General features: G+C 39.2%; 2 protein-coding genes across 2 annotated transcripts; both read left to right on the forward strand.

Annotated features, from left to right (window-relative positions):
- The first annotated feature begins 1,199 nt into the window (after nt 1-1,199).
- On the forward strand, nt 1,200-2,118 carry LOC141785521 (transmembrane protein 238-like). Its single transcript, XM_074663870.1, has one exon. The coding sequence runs from the start codon at nt 1,318-1,320 to the stop codon at nt 1,774-1,776; it is 459 nt and encodes a 152-aa protein (XP_074519971.1). The 5' UTR covers nt 1,200-1,317; the 3' UTR covers nt 1,777-2,118.
- Nucleotides 2,119-5,185: 3,067 nt separating this feature from the next.
- get4 (guided entry of tail-anchored proteins factor 4) lies at nt 5,186-13,949 on the forward strand. The gene is made up of 9 exons (XM_074663974.1): nt 5,186-5,415; nt 6,457-6,535; nt 6,680-6,761; nt 6,997-7,146; nt 8,626-8,764; nt 9,194-9,334; nt 9,425-9,500; nt 11,639-11,711; nt 11,902-13,949. The coding sequence occupies exons 1-9, from the start codon at nt 5,276-5,278 to the stop codon at nt 11,988-11,990; spliced, it is 969 nt and encodes a 322-aa protein (XP_074520075.1). The 5' UTR covers nt 5,186-5,275; the 3' UTR covers nt 11,991-13,949.
- The last annotated feature ends 1,405 nt before the right edge of the window (nt 13,950-15,354 follow it).

Raw genomic sequence — 15,354 nt, forward strand, 5'->3', positions numbered from 1 at the left:
TGCTTGCTGTCAGAGCTGAGCATGTGTATCAAATGACAAGCCTTTTGTCAACGAGATAATGCCAAGGCTAGTACTCCACAGCTTAAGCTACTTCCATACAATAATGCTACATGGTCAGAGCTACATTCCCTATGAGGCTTTGCTCCTGAATGATACATTCTGCCTATTTTATGAAGAATGTAATAATAAATGACACACAGGAAACATGAACAGTCCTACATATTGATACAGTGTGTTCTGGAGGAATGAGATGAGCACAAAGTGGCCAGCCAATCAGAGGTGATGTTTTCAACAGGTGGGCTGGGTCTGTGTATTCATCTTACCTCTGTGTGTGGTGGGTTATATAGAATTACAGTGTGATCACAGGTTACCAAGCAGGAAGATGGATCATCACATACATTCTTTTATTTTTATGCTCAAACTCCTTCGAACTTCTGCTGTGAGTCGGTTAAATTAATGTGAAGAGGGAGGAGAGGAGCAGACAGGACAAGGGGAGAAAGCTGCGTATCTATAGATGTTCAGTACCTGACATTTTATTATTAATGAGGTAAAGACTCAGAAGGGAGACACGAAGGGATTACAGGTGTTTTTCTGTGGAGCCACTATGGGATCAGCTGGGGAATCCTCACCTGTAGAGGACTCTGGGAGTCAGAACCCGTGTAAGGACTGTCTCACAGAGATCCGTGGTCTGACCTACCTCCACAAGCCGATCATTGTGATGGTGATGGGATCTGCGATGTGTTCTGCAGGTGGGTTCCTCTTCCTGCTGCAGTCGTCGGGGGTGACTGAATCATCCCGCTCGGTGGCCTCAGCCTGCCTGTCTATAGGGCTGCTGTTTGTGGTGATGGGGCTGGTGTGGATCCCAGTTCTGAAGGAAAAGCAGAGGAGGAAACGGTACAGCCAGGGTATTTAAATAGAGGATGGAAATGATTCATTAGATTTATTCTTACATCAAATCAAACCAAAGGTACAACACATAGCCTCCACATACATCCACTTTTGAGCAAGCACTTGGCAACAATGGCTGATACACTGTTCCTTTGACATCTGATGGATTTTAAAGGCCTAAAAACAGGATAGAGAAACAAAAGTGAGAAATGGGAATAACGGACCAGGAGGTTTACACTTAAAGTTCCTTTTCTGGCACATCCAGTCACACAGCTGGGCGGTGTCTCATTGATTACAACTCTGTACTTTGACCCATGCCACTGCTGGTCGTTTCATGTGTTTCACTCTGTCAGTGAGGAGTACTCCTAACTTCTGCAGCTGCCAGCACATTGACTCGTTTCCTCATCTGGATTCACTTTGGGAATAGACATGTCAACATCTGTGCAGGTAGAGACAGTGAGGGAGATAAGCTATGGAGGAGTTGGTCGCTGTAAGTGTTCATTCTGGTTCGCAGTGGCCCACGACATACTTGGCGTCCTCATCATGATGGTGGGGGTGTTTGGAGGGCTGGTGATCCATGACTTGTTCATCTATGCGGGGGCTATCATCATCTTCCTCAGCCTGATCTGGTGGGTGTTCTGGTACTCGGGTAACATTGACGTGCCACCTGAGGACCTGGAGGACGACGTGGGGATGATGAAGTTGAAGAACAAGGGACTCAGCAAGGTGGTGAGGCGTGTGTCCGGGCGTCTCTCAAACAGGATCAGGAATTCTTTCCGAAAAAGTGGCAGCAACAGACCAGGAGGAGAAGTTTCCCTCTCTACTGTTTATGACAGCACCATCGCCTCTTCCTCAAAAGAAATCTACAGAGAGACCCTGTCAATATGAGCTCACACAACAACACAGACTGCATGCTTGAACAAAAGACACTGAACTTTGAGCTTCATATCTGCTCCCTCCACTAGAACATTTATTCATTTGGAATGGATTCTGTGTTAGCTTTGCTAACACGCTCCAGAAATGATTAGCCGACACTACGGACTGTTTGAGATAAGATCAACTAGATGTTATCTTCATGATAACATGTAAACTTTGCTCATAATAACTCAGTGTTTCACGTGTTTAAACCACAGTATCAAAAGAATTCATGTCTCCACTGCTCATGTTCGGTAGAGTGAAAGAAAATGTAGAGTATGAGTGGAAAATGACAGAGTTGTTAATAAGATTTCATCTGAATAGCATGTAACAAGCTAATTTATAGCCGACTGAGGCTTAATTTTTATTTATTTATTTTTAAATTTGTTTTATTTTAACTGAACAATGTCTAAACTTTCCAAGAAATATAAAGGAAAACATTAAACTAATTCTAATGTAGTTTGTTGTGTGTTTCAGTATATGTTGTAAATTGTGCTAGTGATGTTGAAGTAGAAATAAAACCTAATCTATACATAGAAATGTCTGCCTGTTTGGTAATTTGAACTTTTTGGTTTTAAATTAAAACAAAACAAAAAGTTGTTTTTCAAGAATGAAATCATGACTGTGTGTTTATGCATTTTGACCACATTTGTGTTATGCATTATGATTGGCTGATGGATATTTGTATTGTCACTAATAATGCTCCAATGTGACATTTTCAGATAGCATTCTCACAACATTTACTTATTGATGTCCTAAGAGTTTTACTTCCTCTACTAAAGATTTAACACATTTCTTTGTCTTCAGGGTAGGAAAGGGTATAAGTATTTTGAGAGTTTAATGTACTGCAATGCATTGCAAGCAGCAGTCTTTGCATCTTGGCTCATGTTGAGATGCAGAACAGCTGCAGAGTTTGTTGTTTCTGTGCCGTTTTTAGATGATGAAGAAAAAATGAAATCCCTATGAGTTTCTTTGTTAAGCTCTTATAGTTATTATATAATAATCTAAATCCAGGCCTCCATGTCTGATACCATTCACTAATGGATGAACATGACCACATCAAAACTCACCTCTAGAATTTTATTTACAAAGACAAGAGAAATACAAAGAGTCACTAATGGGTTTCTGCTCTTGAGGAATTCTGGTCACTCATTTTCGAAAACTTTTCCTGATTGTTTGAACAAAAAAGTTGCTCCATGCCCATTTAAAGCACTTCTTGGCACTACCCAGGTCACTCTTACCCTGTCGGAGTCTGAGGCTGACTGATTTGCTTTTGTCACTTTGCTTGCTAGGCGTCTAATTTCACTGAGATGGAAGAGTGCAAGCCCTCCCACATTTACACACTGGGTTTGTGATGTTCTTTATTTCTTGAAATTAGAAAAACTAAAGCACTCACTTAGAGGCTCCTCAAAGAATTTTTATGAGATTTTGAGCCCCTTTCTGAATTAAATTAAAGAAAAGATTTGGTTGTCTGCTGTCCTATAATCAGTGTGAATTATTATTTTATATTCATGTCTATCCATCCACCATACTATATCCTATGAATTATTATGCATCGGAAGACCCTGCTTGTATTTATTATTATTACAGTGCTGATATTACTATTGTTATTATTTTCATTTTATTTGGTCTGCTCATGTTTTTTTCTTCCATGTTGTTGAAGCTTATTTTTTGTTTATTTAAGTTTTGATTTTCCTTTTGTTATTTTTATTATCATCCTTTCTTTTCCCTTTACGTTATATATTTTGCTGTACAGAGTTTTTTTTTTTTTTTTTTTACTTTTTCTGTATACCTGTTATTTAAAAAGCTTCTACTAGACAAAGTTATTTTTAAAAAAGAGTCACTGAGGGGCGCCCTGATAGAGATCTTCATCATGTCTCAGTACCTAAATTCTTGGTATTCTATGAGCTGGGATATAAATAGTGTTTGACATAAGTACGATAAAAGATTACTACTTCAGATACAAATCTTAGGAAAGGAATATTTCACATGATCGGTTCCAAGTCATGTTATATGTATATGTATATATATTGAGACTAATTCATATGGTGCAAAACAGTGCTGCAGCAATGACAACAAAACAGACATGGTATATACTGACCTTTGCACAATGAATAACTTTGGCCACTCATCAAAAATGTGCTTTTGGAGGCACCCTCTAGGGTTCACTCTGCACCAATTTGCATCTCTCAAGTCTTCATCAGAGCTGTAGGGAAATTCTTACAGTTGGTAATTTTGAATATGTGATTAAATTAGGGGATAGATGCTGCTTGTGCTAAAAAATAAACAACTCAAGGAAATATGTGTGTATGAAATTTAACTTGAATTTTCCTTTAGGTTTGAAATCAATTGGCCTTTAGTAAAATATGTACATATCATTTTGGTAATTTTGGTGAGGTCATTTTTAACATGATTTGCTTTATTTCGAATTGGGTGTGAAACTGCACCATCTAGTGGTCTACAGAGTGACACATTTGACATTTCTCATGTGAAAGCTGGTGAAATATCCTTTGGCAAGTGTGTCAAGTTAATAGCTTGCAGAAACTGAAGCCACACCTGAAACTTTTAAATACTGATTGCATCTGACAAGCAGGTTATACAAGTGTTTTCAATTAACTTGCAAAATGAAAAAAAGTACTGTAAATGTTCCACTGTTGTTGGATGAATTTCATTTCGTCATATTCAGTCAGAGAGTTTCAACCAAATAAATCCACTTCCTTTTACCTCCACTTCTGACAATCAGAAGTCAGTTAAACAGATATTATTATCCAAACCATAAACTTTGATGACAAAGCTGTAAGTACCTACGTTTTAAATGGGCTTGTCTACATCTTTAATTTTCCTCTTCTCTCTTTCGTTCTAACATACAAAAAAAAAACAAAAAAAAAAACAAAACAGATTGACTAATATATTGTTATCAGAATAATTTTGATTGCAGATATGAGAACTGTTATCCTGTAAGATCTCTCAACACAGAAGTAAGATCAGGAGCAAGAGCAGCAGAGTACATGCAATACTTATAAATGTTTTCAGTTTGTATTTTGTATTTACGAAGTTAATGACTGACATCTGAAGTTTTATCAGAATATATATAGTCAGAGAGAAAAATAAATACTGAAAGTCAATTCTCACTCATTGCTGGCGTGAAATATAAACTGACTAAAATACTAGCCATTACCTTTGCCTCAGTTTCTGGAGATTTAACGGCTAACACTTGTAGGCCTGTAGTCAATCTATATCTAGAATTTATCCTATATATGGTCCCAATGCGAAGTGTTATGTTCGTTTTCACAATCTCTTTTTATTGCCTTGAGGGTGCGCAATTAGCCGCGAGGTTTCATGAACTTGACCACTGTTTCTTCATTACAACTACAACACCGGCTACGGCAAGCGAGGAGGGTCTGAATTGATTAAAGCTTTCCGGTTTACCACTGTCAACACTTGGCTCTAGCGCTGCTGCTGAGCAACGACGATGTCGGAGCAGGAGTCTCTGAGGCTCTCCAGTGCCAGAAACCGTGGAGGCGTACAGAGGGTGGAGGGCAAACTGCGAGCCAGCGTAGAAAAAGGGGATTACTATGAAGCACACCAGATGTACAGGACTTTATTTTTTAGGTAAGACCTCGATTTACGTTCGTAAGTGCAGATGTAATTGTCATATGGCTTTGGGGCCTGCCTGTTCCAGATCCTTCTGCTGTCAACCTTGCTTTTATGCCTGTCCTTTTATGATTGGGTGAATCTCACCGTAGACCCACCCACTCATGTGGGTCCGCGTGTTTGTTTGGACAGCTCAACTGTCAATCTTCTACAGTCACAAAATGGGACTGGTAACCACAGCCAGTGTGCTAGCTTCGTGTTAAGCAATACAACTAAATTTGATCAAAGCCGACTTAAGCTTAACTACAAATAAAAGAGGGACAGTCACACTGTATTTAAGATCATGACAAAGATATTTCACCCAATGGTTAAGAAATAAATACGGTGTATGTACGATATAACTTAGTTCAAGCGTTGTTGAAGGTGCCCAGCTGTGTTAGCATTCATACAGATAGCCACATACTGCATCGCTGCAGTCTGAAATATTGTGGATCGACGTGCTTAATTACATCATATATGTAATCACAAAACAAGGCTTGTGATTCTTGCGTGACCCGCTTCCAGATTGGAGAATCTGAGACACTTATTTCCAGGGGTGTTTACGTCAACGTACGTGTGTACATTTCATTGACATACACTCTGATGTTTGTCCTGTTTCAAGACATTGAAGCAGCGTGGATGCTGTTTTGTCTGATAAATGGAAAACTTTTCTGCCTTGAGCTTAGTTTGCTAAAGAAATTGATTGTTTTGAATCCATTTCAGCTGGAGCCAAAGCCCTAGTCAAAATCAAAGAGTTGTGTTCACCATCCTACTTCCTTCACTGGCTTCCTCTGAGTTGTAACGTTCATTACCACCCTCCCACAAGTGTTGTAACACACTTTGTACCTTGTGTTTAAATCTAGAGTCATATCTTGTGAAAAACTGAAAATCATGCAACGTATCTTGCTGCCCCAGAAAGAAATAGTAGTTTGCAGTGCAAACAAAGCCTGTGTCAGTCTTGGTAAGCAGGTAATATCACATCATGTCATGTCTAATGTTGACACTCCTGTCATCCATCAGGTACATGTCACAGGCAAAACATGCTGAGGCCAGGGAGCTGATGTACAATGGTGCTCTACTCTTCTTTAGCTATAATCAGGTAGGTCTGAAAAATCAAGATTTATGCCTTTTAAGGTTTGTTAATACAAGACATAGGTATGTAATGTGGAGTGTAAATGTACTTGTGTTAATATTTTTTATACAGATCTGAGAAACTTTAAGTCTGTTGTGTTTATTTCGCTAGCAAAACAGTGCAGCAGACCTGTCCATGCTGGTTCTGGAGGTGTTGGAGAAATCTGAGACAAAAGTTGAAGATGATATATTAGGTGAGTGACATATTTATGTTTTTAAGAGACACCAGTTTATGCACAGTAGATCGTGTGTTGATCTCTGTGTGCACAACCAATACAGATGAGATCTGCCTTCATACTGTTCTGATCTGACCTTTTAGGACTTCTCCCCTTCAAAGAGTCGCATACTTTAGGATTAAATTGTTAACAAAAAAGAATCATTCTGTGGTGTTAATGGTACCGTGTGTGTCTGTACATGTGTGTTGAGCAGAAAGCCTGGCAAAGTTGTTCAGCCGGATGGACCAGAACTCCCCAGAGAGAGTAGCATTTGTGTCCAGAGCACTGAAATGGTCCACAGGAGGATCCAGCAAGTTGGGCCACCCTAAACTACACCAACTGCTGGCTGTCACCTTGTGGAAAGGTAATCTATTCATCACTGAGTTCATGAGAGGCAGAGGACAATAAATACTGTCGCACATTGAGATACGTATATGATTTTACAATGTAAACAGTTAAGGGGGTGTATCACACTATTGTTAAGACTGCATGCTTCATGAAAGTGTTCAGTCTCTCAGATAACCTCAGATTTGACATGCACCAATGGGTCAGCTGGTTGATCTGGTTGACCGATTTCCTTAATTTTGGGGGATCGGTGATTGGCCCATCCTTACATATGAAACTGATCTCATATTTTTCCGGGAAGGTCTGACAGCCAGCTATTGTTGCTTTTTGCTCTGAGATCTAAAACTCAGGACACTTTATTGGTTGTTTAATTAGAAAATAAAAACATAAAGACTTTATTGTTTCACAGGAATTGTTCGAGGATTTTCAATAAAATAAGATTGGAACTTTGAAGGTATATGCTGTCAGTTCTAAAAAATAAAAAAATAAAAATTGGTATCAGCCCAAATTGGTACCTCAGATGTTCTAGTTTCAGCATCAACTGTAAAAATGTCTCCATAAAACAGAACTTACTTAAGTTTAAACCCAATATCAGTTTCTTTAGGTCAGTTAGGTCATTAGAATTGCCCACAAGAAGTTAGAAATGTCAGAGTAATCATAGAAACTACAAAGAAGTGCAAATAAATAATATTAAATACAAGTTATATTAAACTAACAAAAATTAGTTACCTAAGAAGCTCAGGTTAGTTAGATGAGCTTTGTACCAAAGCAGTGGTGTCACTTAATCAGGGTAAAATCAGGGTCAGCCTGAACCGTGTGGTTGGAAATATCCTGATGCATCTTAATCTCCATACTGCATTTTCAAACACACAATTCTGTTCTAAAACACACACTTCTGAACTTACACTCACTATTTTGAGTGCACAAGTGTGTGTACACTGTCAGTATGGAAAAACATAGTGCATTTTGATCTCTCTGCTGGCGCACTCGAAACGTTTAAAAAAGTTGAGTGAGTGAATAGGAATACCAAAGTTGACAGAACAAATTGTTATGGTAGAGAACTATGAAAGATATTAGAATATTTTTTGAAAAATGAACGTTTCTGCAAATATGGCTGCTGCACAAAAGAATTATAATCAAGTTTAATTAAAAATGTATTTAGTACTATTTTGACTACTTGATGCCTGTTTATTTGTCAAGCCATCTTCTTATGCAAGACATCTTAAATTATAACTTTATTAATAACCTGACTCGAGCTGTGTCAGGCCAGTCTTTGCTTGATAAACAGATGAAGGAGGGAGCATTTTACAGCTGCTTTAAATCCTAAACTTACAGAGCAGGTCTGTGTGCAGCATGCATTGTTCGCTGCTGATGTCACCAGGTTAGAGAGTGATACCTGTCTGTTACAGAAAACAGCCCAACATACCTCACAGACTCATGGATCCCACTTGACTTTATTTATTTATTTAAAATATCATTGTTTTTTTTTTTGGTCCAGAGCAAAACTACAGTGAGTCTCGTTACCATTTCCTGCATTCATCTGATGGGGAGGGCTGTGCACAGATGCTGGTAGAGTATTCGGCCTCTCGAGGCTTCCGCAGCGAGGTCGACATGTTTGTGGCGCAGGCCGTCCTACAGTAAGTATTGTCACTGTCATTTTTTGAACACAAGTATTACTTTCTTTCTAATATCTTTACCCTTTAAATCACCAGCTATGCTCTGCTGAGCCTCTTCTAATGTGTAAATAAGTGCAGTGGCAGTTTTTTAAGGTTTAATATATGCTGTATAAATATTTGATTGGATTTGAAGTGTAACTGGTGCAGTTTCTGTATGTAGTGCCTGCTCTGATAATGTAGCCTCCTCCTCCAGCCTGTTAGCCTGCTGTCCTATCAGTTTTCTGTCTGCACAGCAACTTTTCATCGTCTCTAATGTTTGTTTGGTTATTTCCTCCCTCTTTCCTCTCATCATGTGGCTCACACTATCTGTCTTGTTTCTTTCTCATCCTCTCTATCCTCCGGCTCTTTTCTATTTCTGTCCCTCCCTCCTGCAAAACCTCCACCCTCCAGGTTTCTCTGCTTAAAGAACAAAAACAGCGCTTCCGTGGTGTTCAGCACATACACAGAGAAACACCCGTCCATAGAGAAGGGCCCTCCCTTCGTCCAGCCTCTACTTAACTTTATCTGGTTTCTGCTGCTGGCAGTGGATGGGTGAGAAAAATTTTACTCTCAAATTTGTTCCAGCCTCATCTTATAAAATTCTCCGTGAGTAATCAGGCTGTTTCTTTGTGATTTCCTCAGGGGTAAATTAACAGTTTTCACAGTGTTATGTGAGCAATATCAACCTTCCCTGAAGAGGGATCCCATGTATAATGAGGTGAGTGCAAACGCTCAGAGGTTTCTTTCCATCAGTTATTTATTACCTCTGGTCATGTGACTGCAGCTGCATTACACTGGATGCACCATGTACGATATCCTTACATTATTCAATAAACTAAAGTTAAAACAGCAGGTTGGCCTAATTTTAACTCATTGGCTGCCAGATGATTCAGAGCAGAGATTAGACATGCGCTGATCGATTGGTGCCGAATTCCAAATTTTGGGGGATTGGTGATCGGCCCATCTTTATATGAAACTGATCTTATATATCTCTGGGAAGGCCTGACAGTCAGTCATTGTTGCTTTTTGCTCTGTGACCTAAAACTCAGGACACTTTATTGGTTGTTTTAGTTAAAGCATAAAGATTATATTGTTTCACAGGTATTTTTCAATGATTTTCAATCACATAAGATTGCAACATTGAAGGTATATGCTGTCAGTTATAAAAATTAAAAATTGGCAGGTCTGTTTTTTTTTTTAAGGTCAGTGATTGGCCAGAAAATTTTGATCAGTGCACCACAATTTCGAACAGTCTTTCAAGACCCACAGAATATTTTGTTCTGTGACTTTGTTACACCGGAACTACAACAAAGGAATAGACTCTCTTTTTCCAACCTTGAGCAATTTTTTAGCAATCAGCAGAAGAACATAGGCTGGTTTACATGTTTTTGACCAAAAAAACTGAGAAAAAAACATCTGTTCGCATGATCACGACACTCTTTCTGTCTGATCCACCTCGACACACACTCTATTTGAGTGTAAGATGCTTGAACTTCTCCGACTTACGTTTTGCCATTGTCTTGCTGTCATCTGGTATTTTCTTTTCATAATCTATATTGATCTCATTCAAAGAGAGCACTGCTGCCACCTACAGGGGTCAGTTCATCAGTAGGGATGCACCGATCCAGCTTTTTTGGTCCAGATACTGATATCTGGGCTTTGGGTATCAACCACTATGGATCCTGATCAGATACCAGTGTTAAATAATAACCTGCATGCTCTACTGTGGGGTAAAACTGGTAATGTTTTGAGCAAAAGACAAAAATGAGAACATATGGAATTACTGAAGTTAATATTTATTCAAACTACAAGTGTTAAATGTTTAACAGCAGTTACAGAAATGACTATTTGGTTGTAAAATTTTATACCTTTCATACTAAATCATAGTTTAGCCTTAGTGTCAGGTTTGGACCGATCATTTCCCACCTTTACCCGATCCAGCTTTTAGGGGCTTGATCGGCGCTGATAACCGATACCAGGATTGGATCGGTGCATCCCTATTCATCCGTACACTAGTTTACAAGCCTGATATTGATGGACAAGCTACGCCAGACCGTCCCCCACCTGCCTTGTTGAGAAACATAATTGACGTCTATAGACATCATTAGCACTAGACGGTTGTAATCAAATTGACTTCTATCCACGTCACAGCAGCCAATGAGTTAAAAATCTTTTTATCAAGGTCATTGAATCTAAATGCAGACATTGCAGCAGTTTCATTTAGAGCCCAACCGATATGGGATTTTTGGGGCCGATGCCGATACCGATACTGGGGGCAAAAAAAAGCCGATATCTGATTTATCGGCCGATATCCGATATATCGACCAATATCTGATCTATCTGCTGATATATATAATAAATTAATTGATATACACAGGATATATACTGTATATGAACACAAATTATAATACCCATTTGATTCAAGACAGAGACAGAACTATTGAATTAAAACAAGGAACTTAAATTATAAAACTGTCAACATAAGAACTGTAGTTTAAACCAATGATAAATAAGAACGAGCTGTAAACACAATAATAAATAAAGAAGTCAATGTAAACACAGTTAGTCAAAAAAAAAATCAAATTGTAAACACACAATGAGCAACTTACACAACATTAAAATGTTGTTAGATAATGGTGGATGGAGGGGCCAGGCACTCAGGCAGCGTGCTGCCCAACACACAGGAACAGGAGCGACAGAATCTCAGCAGAGCAAACATTTTTATAATCGGCTACATTTTGGCTGATGTTGATTAATCGGTGACAGGCATAATCGGCCCTAAGTCGGGCTCTAGTCTCATTCACTCTCATGCTTTTCTTTCTGTTTCCCTCACACACCCTCCCGGTTCTCTTGCAGTATCTGGACAGAATAGGACAGCTTTTCTTTGGCGTTCCGCCGAAACAGTCTCCATCATACGGTGGACTGCTAGGTGAGTGGGAAAAGACTTTGACACTAGATACAGTGAAGTATCGAGAAGCATCAGAGTTTGGTTATTTCAACATTTTTGCTTAAAGAAGATTTCCATATTCAATAAGTATGTTTCCCAAAATTCTTGTTTGAAATGCTAAAAGTAGCATCACAAAATGTAAGAATATTGATCTGTGTGTCTGATTCTCCAGGGAACCTCCTGAACAGCCTGATGGGTTCGGGGGAGGACGACGAGGCTGAAGAAGCCCAGGAGGACAGCAGCCCGATAGAGCTGGACTGAGCCTGCCACAGCCTGACAAAGAGAACAAATGAACACAAAAAAAAAAGAAAAAAAGAGGAAGATCACTTTGCCTCCGTCCTTTACCTCCACAACCAGGGTGGGGCGAGGGGCCGGCCTGTTTTCAGAGGCGTGCTGATTCCAAAAAAACCCTCCCTCCCTCTCATCCAGTCAAAAATCAAAGCAAGTATGAGGCCACAAAACCCCTCTGTTCAGCACTGCCGGGACTGACTGCGCCAAACTGCAAACTCTCTTTGTTAACCCATTGTAAGATTGTATTTTATTTTAATCATTATTTTTGTTAGTTTGGGACTCTTGCTCTTTGTTTAGGGTGTATGCATTTTAAACACAAGGTGCCCTCTCCCTGTGAAAGCCTGCTCCAGAGGAGGGAGCAGTTTGAGAGTCCAGAGGAGGGGGCAGCACCACATACAAACACCCCTCTCTATAATATGGTTTATTACTTCATTATAGAGAGGGTTCAGTCAACTCACTACGTTTATCCAAGTGTTTTTGTTTGCCAGGCAGCAACAAGGAGCTGCTTGTTTCAGCAGCTTTAAGTTCCTTTACAGACCTCTTCTTTGAATAGCAAATCAAATATTTTCTTGTCGTCAAGGCAACTTTTTTTATTTAATGCTCTCATTTGTCCTCAAACTGAGCGGACAAAACCAGAACAGAAGTGTACGTCGAAATCTGAGGTGAATATCATCCAAATGAACTCAGTGTGTCCTTCAGGTTCATCTACTGCAGACATCATCTGTCTGGCTACATTCAGCTCCATTGTGCACTTGCTGAACTTACATCTCAGAGAGGAATTTTTGTTTTTGCATTCTATTGTTACAGCTGCCAAGTCACAAGTAATAATTTGCAGTGAGGAGTTTAAAGCGCTTATTATTTGGATTTCACTGGATGTGGATTGCTGTCTGCGTGTCACTGTGAAAAAATAAAAAGTCAAATGTTGAGGTTCCCTTCGAAGTTTGTGAAGAGACACTGTGAAAACCCGTCTGTCGAAATCAGTCTTGCTTTTCATGTTATGAAGTGTTAACATCGAAACTTAAAAATCCTGCGTCACTTTTCACTCCTGTTGATCAGTTCCTCTTGGAGATGAATCAATAAGCAAGCATCAGTTCAGCCAGTGCTCAATCAGAGGCGTGAATCACACGACGGCTCCTGTTAATCAGGGTTAACACCATTGGCCCACAGAGAACATGCACAATCGTACAAATGCTCAATCCTTTGGATTCTCCTTTCAGATGTTTCAGTCGACTTGTTTTTTGTCCTCGCAGTGACGTGATCAGGTTTGACAGTCTCTTGTTACTTTTATTTTCAGACTAAGCTCCAATAAATTTGAAACTGTGCAACAAATAGAAATTAAATTCTAGGAAGGTAGAGGTCTTCTAGCGTAACTTAATTATTAATAACTTCTATGTCATTATCCGTTAAGAACAATGGATCACTACATGGATTATACTTAATGAGGAGAAATGTGAAGCTGAAAACTGAGTAGTGAAACTGGTTATTGAGATCGTAATAACTACTTGTTTTGTAAACTAGATGTTCTGACTGCATATAAGTTTTTCAGTAACCCAGCTTGAACTGTTTCCACCTGGACAGACTTTTAAAACAAGAGGAGCTACTGTGGTCTGAAAGTGAAAATCCAGGCGATGCAGACTGTTACTTTTACAATCATGTTAACAAAACCACAAAAGTCTTATTATTCACTCTGTTGAGTCATCATGATTTAACTTGAATCCAAAAAAACAACCTTTTTTGCTCTCCTGAAGGTCAGAAAGTAGTGGTCTCCTTTACCTGGCAGTGAAAAGGTGTGTGACCAAAGGCCCGTCCGTGTCAGACAACATCATCATAGCTGCTTGTTTTTTGATATTTTTCCTTTGAGAACTAAACAAGAGTGTTTGCCTTTACGATGACTCACTAATTGATTAAATAAACTACAACTGAGAAGAGTTTGAGAATGTCTTGAAACAAATCTTGTCCTGTCTTTTTTGTTGTTGCATTGGATGTGCACTCACTGAGCACTTAGTCGGGTACGCCTGTTCAACTGCTCGTTGCTGCAAATCAGCCAATCACATGAAAGCAATTTATACATGTAGGCACCGTGAAGACAAGCTGCTGAATTCAAATAGAGCATCAGAACGAGAAAGAAAAGTGATTTAAGTGACTCATCTGTGGACTCACAGAGCTGAAATTATCTCAGACTGGTTTCTTCAACATGACAATGAGTTCCCTGTACTCAAATGTCCTCCACAGTCCCCAGATCTCAATCCAATAGAGCACCTTTGGGATGTGGAGGAACGGGAGATTCTCATCATGGATGTTCAGCCGACAATTATACAGCAACTGTGTGATGCTATCATGTCAATATGGAGCAAACTCTCAGAGGAATGTTTCCAGCAGCATGTTAAATCTATGTCACAAAGAACCAAGGCGGTTCCGATGGCAAAAGGGGGTCAAACCTGGTATGAGCTAGAAGTCCTTTATGAAGTGGCCAGTGAGTGTGTGTGTGGAGTACAAGGGAAGAAACAGAAATGTTTATTTTCAATGCCAAATTAACAAACACAAAAATAACCTCCTGAAACCCAAGATTTGTCTGATGTGCATTTTTTTATTTCTCCTTGCTATTTTTCGGCTAAGTGAGACCTCATGATTATTTAGACTAAAGTTGGTCTTTTTACAGGAAGTTATTGGTTCTTATAGTCAAGTTATCAGTAGTGTTATTATGCATAAATACAATGGTTTCATTCAGAAAATGGGTGTCAGAAATGTTGTAAAATGACATGGGCAGTAGGGATAGGTACTGAATTAGGTACTTTTATAGGAACTGACCGAGTTCTGTCAAAAGTACCAGGTACCGATTCATGTAAAACCAATAGGTACCATGTTTAGGTACCTTAGTACATCCTTGTGACTGTGAGGGAGTGGAAGAGTAGGCAATTATCCATTCTGGACATGTACACAGCATTGTAAGATTATATACTGAAGAATGAATTATAAAAAAACATATTTTATTAGAATAGAAAGGAATTGAGTAGAATAGCATAGAACTTTATTGTCATTGTAATAAGTACAATGAAATTCACAAAAGTCACAGCAGCAATCAAGAAAACAAAAGTAAGAAAGTGTATAGAAAGTGCAAAAAGGTCCACAAGAAAATAGATGATGACAGTTTGTCCATCATTCTCCAGTTCAGCCAGCCTCCACCTCCACAGGGTCCAGGACTGAGCTTCTTCAGTCATGCTCCATCTCTGTCTCCTGTATCCTGTCTGCTCACAGCAGGTGAAGTTCCTCCAACATGGCATTGGTGTCTGATGTTAGCTCCGTTAGCCATATCTGTGAATAGCATGATGCTACT

This window comes from Halichoeres trimaculatus, unplaced genomic scaffold (assembly GCF_033239565.1).
Source record: "Halichoeres trimaculatus isolate MK-OKI-2021-1 unplaced genomic scaffold, fHalTri1.1 fHalTri1_scaffold_23, whole genome shotgun sequence".
Taxonomy (NCBI): domain Eukaryota; kingdom Metazoa; phylum Chordata; class Actinopteri; order Labriformes; family Labridae; genus Halichoeres; species Halichoeres trimaculatus.